This window comes from Juglans microcarpa x Juglans regia, chromosome 3D (genome assembly GCF_004785595.1).
Source record: "Juglans microcarpa x Juglans regia isolate MS1-56 chromosome 3D, Jm3101_v1.0, whole genome shotgun sequence".
Classification (NCBI taxonomy): Eukaryota; Viridiplantae; Streptophyta; class Magnoliopsida; order Fagales; family Juglandaceae; genus Juglans; species Juglans microcarpa x Juglans regia.
The window spans coordinates 35901302-35913909 of NC_054598.1; the positions used below are offsets into that span (position 1 = coordinate 35901302).

Below are 12608 nucleotides of genomic sequence, written 5' to 3' on the forward strand. Positions count from 1 at the left end.
ATTTACAATGACTATATAGTCACGAACTAGTAAATGACTTATATTTTGCATCCCAATTCAATTATGGTTATCGAAATTAATAGAATTACATAAATGATGTGACACAAATATTAATTCGTTGGAATAAATACAAGTCTCTTTTTCTTGGAAGGTCCGTCGGCATGGATATTCTAGCCGAGGTAGAAGTCTCTTATTCACTAAAAACAAGTAGTTTTGAGACAAGTGATAAAACCTTAAAATAAATGCATGTGACGCGTTTTCTTTCTCTATTTCTCGTCAATTGCAGTGGTTTGTTGAAGATTATGACTTGCTTCCAAAAGAGTTGAAGGAAATTTTGAGGGCTATGCATTAGCTCTTATTGTTTATTTAGTCCTCTTATGTTTGGTTTATTTTTTATATTGGCGTTTTGGCTTGGAGTATTGGTTATTATGATTGTTTCCACGATATTCTCTTTTTTAAAAAATAAAAAATAAACGCGGTTTGAAGAAAATGTTCTCAAGAATTTCAGTGATAAGGAAACAGCATTAAAATATGGCAAGTTCTAATTGTTCCTGATCCTTTGCGCTCGATCATCGTGTTATATCATCATTCAGCCCCCATGCATGGTTTTGGACATCATAATTCCACAACTCAGCTCAACGACAGTAGTTGACCGACTTTACGCGGATCTTCTCTTCAAAGAAAGCCGCAAAAATATTTAGAATCTGCACTCTGCAGGATATCAGAAATGACGGAGACAAAGTTTGCGGTGATATGCTGTGTCATCACCGTGGTGGGATTCTTGGGGCTCGTATCAGCTGCTACTGGTTTTGCTGCAGAAGCTACAAGAATTAAGGTACCCAAAAATACCAAACATATATACACACTCAACAGTAGTCTTAAGGGCCTTGCTTTTTTACTTGTTTAACTACCCAATTAAGCTCATGAGTTCTATGACTCTGTTTTTAGCATTGAAACAGCTAATAAATGCATGCTTAATTAGGGATATGTCTCAATATATATATACAGTGAGCCTAGTTTCAATCTACATCAAACATGTGTAAGTAATTAAACTAATAATATTTTCTGGTACATCAATCTTTGGGATGCATCGATGTTTTCTGAAAGAAAAAAAAAAAAAAAAATTGTAGATATGGCGTGCGAGAAAGCAGATTGATAATGGAAGTAGAAAAGGGATAGAGAAAGAAATAAAAGGGATGGCATTTTATTACCAGTACCAAAAGCTTGAATTTAAGCTGTACCAATTAGAAAAACATGAGATTTACTTATGTTTTAAGTGATTAAACTGACAAATATTGCGTAAGTTGTCTTTCTTAGATCCACACTGGTCTCCATTTGAAGGAAAAAATGTCCCAATTTAAATGCATGCATGATGTACACTATATATATATATATATATATATATATATATATATAATTGGATCTTAATTTTTATTTATTCCTACAGCCTTCTCAGGTTCAGATTAATGATCGTCTTTATCAATGTGCATATCCTCGGAGTCCAGCTACGGCTCTTGGATCAACTGCAGCGCTGGCTCTTATAATAGCTAAAATAATTATATATGTTTCAACTGGGTGTACCTGTTGCAAAAGAAGTAGTATTCCTTCTAACTCTTCCTCCACAGCACTACTGATTTTCTCTGTTATTTCCTGGTAAGTTTCACACACTAATTGATTCTAAAATTCTTATTCCAGTTTGGTAGTTTCAATCTTATTATATATGTGCCCCTTTCATAACTGATCTCTCAAGATAGAAGATAAAGAAATTGTTTTGTAATCCTTTTAGGCTGCAAGCACTCTTCTGAGGTTATTATTTCTGATACTAATCACTGTAATCAAGCACTCCATACGTACAACTCTCTATAATTGCTTGTGACATCTCTTTTCCTCTGTGATTGAAAATGTCTTCAAGAATACTCTTATTAGGGTGATTGTAGTCATGTTGGTAATATAGCACCTAGGATGAGCATTTCAACCCCTTCTATTTATATATGGCACAAATAATTATTTTCACCCAGCAGTCCCTCCTCCTCTGTATAGTATATGAGTGGGCTAGGTGATTTTTATTAACACTATTGCAGAGAAGTGCATGCATGCATTGTTGTATCTTTCTGTAATCAGCATCTCCATTTCCCCCCTGCACTGATCATTTGCTTTGCTTTGTTTTGTTTTTTTACCCATTTTTCTAGCTTGAGAGGTTGTATCAACTACCAATACCTTTCAGTAGAGTTTTGAGGTTGCAAGTTTCTTATCCTTTTGCGTATTATAAGTTTTCAACTGATTGGTCAGTTTCACACTCGAGCAGGATCACATTTGTCGTGGCAATTATTCTGTTGGTGGCTGCTGTTGCACTTAATTATAAAAATGGTGCAGAAAGCATACATAGCGAATACGCTTGCTATGTTGTGAAACCTGGAGTCTTCGCTGGAGGTGCACTTTTGTCCCTTGCAAGTGTGGTTCTTGGCATTGCCTATTACCTAACCTTAATTTCGGTAAAAAAGAGCAGCAGAAATAACCCATCCGGAAGTCTTTCTGGTATTAATGATCAAGGAGGGCCAGCTGCTTGGATAGCAACGGGACAACCTCAGTTCCCATCAAACAAGGATACTCGAGATCAACCTCTTGGCGCATGAAGAAACTTGGTCGATTTATATATATATATATATATATATTCAAACACCGGTTGGTGAAAATCATGTGTTCCAACCATATAATAAGGATACTGATCTTCTTGACTCGCTGGGAAAAAAGGGGTTTCTTCCATGACTTTCTCTTGTTTGCTGGCAATGGCAAGATCTCACTGGCAATCGACACTGAATTCCAAATATAATTCTCTTTATAAGCCTATTAAACCCCGATTTCGATAATTTCTCAAATATGGCATGCTACATGAATGAATTGGAGTCACATAATGTCGTAACATGCCATTCTACTTACAAATTGATGTGGAGGACGCTCATTATACCAATTCTTCGTACCACTGATACGATAAAAACGAATTTGTCAAAAAAATTTAAAGAATGAATTTTAAGTTTTTTAGATATATATAACATGATGTTAGCAGTAGCAGTGATCTGGAGAAACAAGTACACCAGCTTGGAAATAGATAAATTTTGCCAAACAGAGACACAGCTATTAGGCAGCTCTAAGATATTAATGGTGAAAATACATTTATATATAGAAATAATTTCCTTTTTCTTTAGGACCTTGAGACCTTAATTAGTAGGTAGCCTTTATTGCCAGTACTCTCTTTGAGCCGATCCTTAGTCTTTGTTTTCATTGGTTGGCTGTTGTGATTTAAGACCCTGCTTGCAGATGGCTTTTTCAAAGGTCTAGCCTCTTTAATTCTCGTAAACCAGTCATAATTCATTCATGCATTCTGCAGGCAAAATTATTAATTACTAATTATTAATTATGCTTTTAATTTTATTTATAAAATGAATGTGAAAGTGGAGTTATTTGAATATAAAAAACATATAAATGAAAAAATATTATAAACAAAAGAAATATATGTTCGACCTTGTAATATTATTAAAAGGCCAGGATTAATGATTGCACATAGAAAATGCAAAATTTATATTATGCCTTGAATTTAGTGATTGGTATTTTTTCATTTTATTAATTAAAGAATAATGTTACTCATCATTTTAATTTTTATCACCATTCTCTCGTCATTCCATAACGTGACATTAGATTATTGAAGATTATTTATTATATTTCACTTGTAAACCTATTATCTAATGTCATATTATAAGATGATGAGATTATGATAATAAAAAAATAGATGATGAATAGATTTTTTTTCTTAATTAAATTGCATGCTAAAAAGCCATTGACGATCGTAACGGTTCTCAGCTTTAATTTATAAAATGGCAAAGTAGAAGCTATTGGGAATTAATATAAAGGCTTTGACTTCAGATTCCATGAAACGTATAATAAATATTGCTTAACGACACAATTCGGGTGGGGTAGGGTTAAGGCCAACCCTAGGTAGTATCAATGAATGCATGAAAATTATGAAATTAAGTACTCATCTTAGCCTGTGATCTATTAGCTAGCTATGATTACTACAAGAAAATAAGTTTTTTCTAGCGATTTTATGAATGTTGCAAAAAAAATTGCTGCAATTGATCCCTATTTGCGGCGATTTTTGTCTCACCGTTGACATCCAACCCAATGTATTCGAAATGTTGAGTTTGAAATTATTGTTTACTTATTTGCAGCAACTTTTTGAGCTTTTGTGGCGAGTTATTGTCTGATTTCTTATAGTCGATCTGCCTTCAATCTTGGAAAAAAGATTCATATCGATCCATCCAATGCATGCATGGATTCCTCATTAATATTCCATCATGTTTATATATATATATATAAACTTGATGTTCTTCTTCCTTTCAAGACCATAATTTTTAATTGCAAAAATTATACTTTTGCATTTTAAATTACCATCAATTTGGTAATTAATATATATGCAACATGCATGCATGCACTAAGATTTGATTATCAAGAATAATATTGTACCATATATATCTTATTTAATCAATCTTCACAATCTAGTCTTAAATCATGATGAGCATCCAACTAATTAACTAGTTTTTATAGTTTAAAATCAAATTTGAAAAAACCATGATAAATTCAGTGGCATAAAATATGTAGAATATTGACTACACATAATAAATGTATTATATATTAGAGTTAAATCACCAGTAAATGCCTCTCTCTCTCTCTCTCTCTCTCTCTCTAGCTAGCCTGCTTGAAGTTTATGGTGTAAAGGTAGAACGTTGATCTGAAGAACGAACCAGAAGTATTTGTCATGAACCAACAAAAGAAAATCAGTGAAATTGATGATCTTTGCAATGCCATTACACTTTCAAAGGATACCTCGAACCTGTGAGCTTTTGTTCTGGCAGTCTTGTCGACAGAAAAAGGCATGCAGGTCTAAATCGATCGAGCATGCCTAACAAAGACTCATAGGAGTAATTGAAAAATCTGAATACTAGATGCTTTCTACCCAAAACAAAACAAAATTCCAATTCGTGATGCAAACTTTCAGTTTTTGGCCACTGCTTATTACTTTCTTCCCATTGCTGGTAATTCTACCACACTATTTATACTTTTCTTCCCTTCCCTTCCATTACTGAGAGTCTAAGACCACCTCTCTCTCTCTCTCTCTCTCTCTCTCTCTCTACTGTATCAACTATCAACCCTTGAGTAGTAGTAGTTCGTACAGTAGTACTAATCCTAAAGATGCAGGGTATAGTACTCACCATCCTTCTTATGATCTTTATGCTGATTGCTTCACCTTGTTCATGTGCAAGAACACAAGTTTTCGATGTCGTTCGTTATGGAGCTTTTGGCAATGGAAAAACTGATGATAGCCAAGTATGAGTTTTTGTTTCAATAAAATGCACTAGTTTTTTTATACATATAATTCCCAGCTCGTGGTGGCATTATTGATGATATATATAGATACTGTTCTCCTTTTCTCTTCTTCGATCTCTTTTCTTAAAACCAGCCTCTAATTAGCAGTACACGTCCATATATGAATGCTGGATGCATGCTCCATGACGTATGTTTGATCTACACTTTTTTTATATAGAGATTGACATATTACAAATTAAAGTTAATTTTGGACGACTGATCGATCATATATAGGCTTTTCTAAGAGCTTGGAGCGATATGTGTAAAGCAAGTGGAGCTCGAGGTATCCCAACGCTCGTAATACCGAGGGGAAAGGTGTTCCAGTTGAAACCTGTGGCTTTCCTTGGCCCTTGCAACTCTAACATTGTTCTTTTACTGGTAGGTAGTACTTGGCCAAAACTCTCTCTCATTTGAATTGTCCACAAAAGAGGCTTTTCTTTCTGAGTTAGTCTAAATGCAGCTCATGTAAGTTCGTATAAATTATGTTTAAAAGGATTTTAAAATTACAATAATATTATTTTTAAAATAATTTTTTTTTTTTTTACCATCATTCATCAATGTAACTATATACACTGTTCTTTACAAAGGACTGAAAATACAATACCTCTTTCTTTAATAAGTATCCCATTTGATTTTTATTGAAAATGAACTCAATTTAAATAAAAGAGGAAAAACCAATATATATATATATAATATATAGTGAAGCAATCAATTGGAATATTAAAGGAAAAGAAAAACTCAGAAATAAATATATGGCTATTTATTTTATCAATATCCATTTAAGAATAAGACCAAAGAATACCGGCCACTTGTTTTACCAACTCTTACCCCTCGATCTGCCACTTATATATTTCTCTCTCTCTCTCTATATATATATATAATTATTATTTTGTATACTATATATTCGTTAATATATATATATATATATATATATATAAAAGAACAGAAGCAGCAACTGTTAGTACTATTTTCAGGTTGAAGGGACTATTATTGCACCAGAAAATACTCAGGAATGGAAGGACAGATCTATGTGGATTCAATTCTCAAACGTAAATGGCCTTTTCATCACTGGGGATGGAAATATTGATGGCCAGGGTTCTGTTTGGTGGAAATCTTGCTTTCCCAACAAGGTCCGAAAAACATGTCATCTCATGATCTGTTTGTTTGTTTGTTTCTTCTTTCTTTTCTCTTTCCGTCCAGTTCTCCATTAGTCCTATGGGATGCTCTCTAACATTGGAACCAAACACTCATGTTTTCTTCAGGAAAGTTGGGACTGCAAAAATCGACCCACTGTAAGATCACTCTTTATATTTATATATACATATCAAGATTAAAACTGGAATAATATTATTTCATGATCGCATGAAATCATCAGCAAGAAATAGCTAGGGAACTCCAAAGTTTAGTTATAACTAAGAGGAAATCTTTAGCTCGAATGAGATTTTAACAGCAAAGTTGTAATCTTGCATTATAATAATTAGAAGACGTACAATTATCTTCTTTTGATTGTTTTTCTGGAAAAACAAGTCTGCGGACCCTAGGCCAAGCAGAAACTCGATCGACATTGATGATGATGATGAATGATGATGCAGGCTCTTCATTTTAATAATTGCAATGGTCTCCAACTAACTAAATTAAGGCATCTCAACAGTCCAAGAAATCACATAAGCATAAGTAGCTGCGATGGCGTCCACATTTCTCATCTTAATATTTTTGCACCTGAGGAAAGTCCAAACACCGATGGTATTGACATCTCTACTTCGCGCAATATCGAAATCAATAATTCCGTGATTCAAACAGGTAAACATCAAGCTTTTGTTCATGTTTATTTCATCTAAGTTGATCATGACGGTTCTATAACGTTGGGTTGGGCCTCCATAAAATTCAACGATGACATTTATTCATCTTAAGATTAGCCAATCTCTGCAAAGTTTATAAGTTGATATGCATTTTCTTTTGTTTCATGATCAGGTGATGATTGCATTGCTATCAATGAAGGCTCGTCGTATATTAACATATCTAGTGTTGCATGTGGACCGGGCCATGGAATAAGGTTTGCAGGACTCCCATTTTTCTTTCATGCCATAAAGAAAACCAGTTTCCAGTTATCAAAAACCAGTTTCTCTCAGTTAATTTCTATGTATATATATCTTATTCATGTTTTGTAGCATTGGAAGCCTTGGACAAAATGGAAAATACGAGACAGTAGAAGAAGTGCACGTCCGAGATTGCAATTTCACGGGAACACAAAATGGAGCAAGAATCAAGACATGGAAGGTAACAAGAGAAATCTTGAAAAGAATAATTAATACGTCGCATGCATGCATGCATCATCATGCATTCATATAATTTGACTAATATGATCATGAATTAATGAAGATTTTCTGTTTTTCCTTTTCTGATACTTTCCTAGGGTGGAAGTGGGTATGCTAGGAAGATCACTTTTGAAAATATCAGAGTCCGAAATTCCCAAAATCCCATTATTATTGACCAGAACTACGACCCTTTTGGCACGAATTCCGGTAGCCAGGTAACTTATCCTATTCTATATATGTTTAGATAGAAGAAAATCTTTTTCAAGTTCTTGTCCAAATTTGAGAATCGGAAAAAGATCACACGAAGTAGGTCTAACAGCATTTACTGAATATTGTAACTGTTGGACTCTGGTTACGATATTGAATGATGATGCATGCAGAAAGCAGTGAAGGTGAGCGACGTGACATTCAAAGATGTGCGAGGAACAGCTGCTAAAGAGTTAGCAATTGATCTGATTTGCAGCCCCATGGGATGCACCAACATTATATTGGATGAAATTGACATACAGTCATCCATTCCTGGAAAGAGGACTTATTCCCGCTGCGACAATGTCCATGGAACAGCCAGAGCCTGCAATCCTGTTGTTCCATGCGTAACTAGTTCATGAATTTTTGTGTAGTGGCCACCCCATGCATTGCGATATGCACCACGCATTCCTTGTCAGGGCAGTAGTGGTCCAGATTCTTTGAGAATTGAAATGGCATTACATTTTTCTTTTTTTTGAACTCCAGTCCGGTACATGAAATAGCAAGATGACACATGCATTTCAGCTTCCTATTGTGCATCAGATTATATCCCCAAATATTATTCCTATTGTGCATCAGAGATCATATATATATATATCTTAACATTTTGGATGTCCCACGTGAAGGCGTTGTCAGGAAAATAAGAGAAAAAAGGAATAAAGAAAGCCTCTTCAAATCTGAATTGATCAAATCTGCAATCTTACTTTACAGGGAGAATATAGGGTAACCAACTTACGCCTAGTACAACAAGTTATAGTACCAAGTGAAATCTGAAATGATGTGATTTACATTTTCCTATTGATTTTGAGATGAGTGGAGTGATCGCACAACAAACCGTTGTATTCACACTATATTTGGCACAGACCATTTGAAATCTTCAGCTTTTATCCTCATCAACGGATACGATTCACGTGAGCAAAGGGCTCAGGGTTTGATTTGGGAGCAGGTTTAGCCACTTCCGGGACCCCAAAGACGTTCCAGAATCTGAGTGTTTCATCAGCTGCCGCCGATGCCACAGTGCAACCATCTGGGCTCTGGAAAAAGTTCGGGATGATCAATGTTTGGTTATGAACAAGGAACATGGTCAGGAAAATCATCAACTAGATGGAAAGTATTTTAAGTAAATGTGATATATACCTGAGCCATGAAAAGAACTCTAGAAGTATGACCATTTAGCTCTGCCATCTTCACCATTGATGGATATTTCCAAAGTGTGAGCTGATTCTGAGTAAACCCATGAGAGCTAAGCAACTCTCTTTCGTTCTTGTTCCATAACAGAGCACAAACCTGCGAGCCAGTGTCCACCGAGTTCAAGCACGCACCCGTATGGGTATTCCAGAACTTTATGCATCTATCGCCTCCACCTCCACCAGAGGCAAGCAAATTGCTCTGGAAAGGACACCAAGCGAGGGCTTTCACGGCAGATATATGGTCCTCGAGCCTGTGAAGCCACTGTGTTGCTGAATTTGAGGATGCCATTGATCTGTCCCAGATGTGGAGGAGATTATCGTTACCTCCACTCGCCAATTGCTGACCTGAGGACGACCATTTTAGCCCACAAACCTCTTGTTCATGCCCTCTGTAGGTTTCAACAATGTGTTCTCTGATTCTTACATCGTTGTTGATGATCATGCCGTCCATTCCTCCAGTTGTAAGGATATGATTGTTCCATGCCAACGACCCCACTCGTGATCTGTGACCACCTCGCAATGTTCTTAGCTGCAAAAGCAAACATAACATAGCCACTGGCATTAGACAAATTATCATCAGAAAATAACGAATATGAAAGAAGAATGAAAAAAACCAAGAAAACCTGTCGATTTGCTGTTGAATCCCACAGCTGTACTTCAGAATTGTTCAAACCAATGGCAATGTGCCGGCCATCAGGAGCCCAGTTAACACTGGTAATGGGGCCATCTTCCTCATCAATACTGACAAGTTCAGAAGTAGAACCGTTCGAAGCATCCCAGAGATAAACCGTATTCCCAAGAGCAATTGCGAGAACGTTGCAGCTTCCCCAGTCCAGTAAATTTAGGTAGTAATCATCAACCAGGTGAGGAGCATCTAATGTTCTCTCAGAAGTCTGCGTAAACAAACCGAATGAATTAGAATTTAACATCACAATTACTGCAAGAACAAATCGACAAAACAATAAGATCATTCAAAAAAGTTAATTTCCTTCCTCAAAATGAAATTCAGATGGGGGGGCATATTATCTCAAAGCCAAAAATGTGCCATCTTTACAATGAAATTGTCCGCTCTTACTGCAAAATCTGTACAATCTATCCTACTTAGCGATGCTGGCACTGACTTTAGACCACAATGTGAATATCGCATGAGCATACAAGAGGTTTATATATAGGATGAAATTGGGATAGCTTAGTTTTTTAGGCTCACTCATATAATTCAAATACACCCCATAAGCTGCCCAACTTTGATTCTAAATTTAATCAAGTCCCATGATCTGTAAGCAGCAACTTATCCATGAAAGACTAAAATGATATACCCACCTGAGGAATGTTTCGCCGGGACTTCGTAGGCTTATCATGGTTGAGAGAAGAGGAGAATTCACGCGGGAAGGACTCCACCGGGACAGGCGGCTTGTTTTTGAAGGCGAGGATTCGGGTCCGGTTCATGTTGAAGGTCTCAGCCAGCCGCTTCCTGTAGGCCTCTCTTGATGGTGAGTTTGAAGTTGGGTTCTCCTTACCTTTCCTCCCTTCTGTCAGCATGTAATGTGCGTAATCGAAGTCCATTGCTGATCTGTTCGGTATGAATCTATCCAACTACGCATAAGGAAGAAGATTTCATCAGATCGAAAATGAAGAAACCAGAGGTGCGTTTCAGGTTTCAAGTGCAAAAAAACCGAGTTTTAAATGTCATGCAAGGAAATAAGTGTGACATTTGGCAGTCAAAATCAACAGATAAAGCACCTGTTCCAGATATAAATTTTTGAAAAAAGAAGTCTCCTTATATAAACAGGATAGTTGAAATTTGTGAAAGAAAAAGGAAACCCCATATCGGAAATCAAAGTTGAAGATGAACCCAATTCAGAGTTCAGTATATCAGACCAAAAAATCCCCTACATCTCAGCAATTAAATTGCACCAAAACCCTTTGTCAGAAAATAAGTAAAAGAATACTCGAAGTATTAAGAGCTAAGAAAAATTGAAAGAACTAAGAAGCAATAACAGAGCTAATTATTACAAAAAAAGGAAAAAAAAAAAAAAAGAGTACATTTTCTCGAGCGTTCTTTCTCTGCATAAACTGTTCTTGAAGTGGGCACCGAGATTGGTCCTTCAAGTTCACAGAAGAATTCCAAGATCCTGCATCCATAACTCTAAAACAAACACAATATATATATATATATACACACACACACACAAACAGAGCAATAGATAGAGAGAAAGATAGCAAAACCCTGCAAAATCAGATAAATAAACACAAACGAAGAAACAAGAAAGCCCGAAAAAAGATTTAGACTAAAGAAACAAAATATAGTTTTGAAAGAAATGTATGTCGTCGTTGATCTTTGAGCGCTTCACAGAGAGAGAGAGAGAGAGAGAGAGAGAGAGAGGTTGGGATTGAGAGGAATGAGACGCACAAGAGGGTTTATATAACTATCATAATGATCTTCGGGCATGCTGTCGTTCTTTTTTATTAGGTAATACACTGAAGTTTAAAAATTGTAACGGCTATTTTCTGAGAGGGCCAATGTCCTTTTTCATAATTTGGATTTGGAGCCGTTGAAATTTTGTGCGGACGAAAATGACCCTTTCTCAAGTCCGAGCACCGACACACTCCGACTCCCCTCCTATTCGCATACATTCCGATTCGCATTGCACCGATCAGGGCCGGCTCAAGGCCATTTATGCCATTGCCTAGGCACCCACTAGGCCTCCAAAAATAAAAATGAGATAAATAAAAATAAAAACTATTTTATTAAATAAAAATTTAAATAATTTTTATATTTTTTAATGTGTAAGGCCTCGTAATACTAAATCTAATATTTAATATAATGAATTATTTATATTTTAAATAATTTTTTAAGACCTTACTAAATTGAGATATAAAATTTACATTAAGGCCTCATTTTACGTTGTTATATTAAATATAAATTCAAAAAAAAATTTATTTAAAGATTTTATTTTATTAAAAATTTTGAGAATTATTCCATATAATAATTTATATTTTTACGAATGGATTACTTAACTTTTGCCTTAAGCCTAAATTTGTATTGAGCTGCTCCTACCGAGCAGATTTCGATTTTGATTCCAATTTCGATTAGTCTAACTAGAGTTGGATTTTGATTTTTTTATTAAGTTTTTTCTCTAGTTCATTTAAAATTTTAATTTAACAATTTTAGACTCTCACTAATTAGATTGGGCTTCTAAATTTCAATTTTTTTTAAATTTTTTTTTATAAAAATATAACCAAATTTGAAAAAATAAATGATTATACAAATTAAAGTTATTATACATTAATATTATATGTTATTATATATTAATGTTTATACATTAGTATCACATGTTATTATACATTAGTGTTTATACATTAGTTGTTATTATACATTAGTATTACATGATAGTAATAGTTAATAGTATGGAGTTTATATATGCTAAATTATTATTAG

The 12608-nt window shown here is 35.0% G+C and overlaps 3 protein-coding genes across 3 annotated transcripts; 2 read left to right on the forward strand and 1 right to left on the reverse strand.

Annotated features, from left to right (window-relative positions):
- Window positions 1–452: 452 nt before the first annotated feature.
- Window positions 453–2808, forward strand: LOC121256151. The gene is made up of 3 exons (XM_041156816.1): window positions 453–835; window positions 1448–1653; window positions 2306–2808. Exons 1-3 carry the CDS (start codon window positions 728–730, stop codon window positions 2631–2633), a joined length of 642 nt encoding a protein of 213 aa, XP_041012750.1. The 5' UTR covers window positions 453–727; the 3' UTR covers window positions 2634–2808.
- Window positions 2809–7001: 4193 nt separating this feature from the next.
- On the forward strand, window positions 7002–8341 carry LOC121255272 (probable polygalacturonase At3g15720). Its single transcript, XM_041155548.1, has 5 exons — window positions 7002–7218; window positions 7390–7471; window positions 7587–7695; window positions 7832–7948; window positions 8114–8341. Exons 1-5 carry the CDS (start codon window positions 7002–7004, stop codon window positions 8339–8341), a joined length of 753 nt encoding a protein of 250 aa, XP_041011482.1.
- A 295-nt stretch (window positions 8342–8636) lies between these two features.
- LOC121256321 (cell division cycle 20.2, cofactor of APC complex-like) lies at window positions 8637–11584 on the reverse strand. The gene is made up of 5 exons (XM_041157083.1): window positions 11213–11584; window positions 10490–10762; window positions 9793–10062; window positions 9117–9698; window positions 8637–9013 (listed from the first exon to the last, which is right to left on the reverse strand). Exons 1-5 carry the CDS (start codon window positions 11309–11311, stop codon window positions 8873–8875), a joined length of 1365 nt encoding a protein of 454 aa, XP_041013017.1. The 5' UTR covers window positions 11312–11584; the 3' UTR covers window positions 8637–8872.
- Window positions 11585–12608: the final 1024 nt, after the last annotated feature.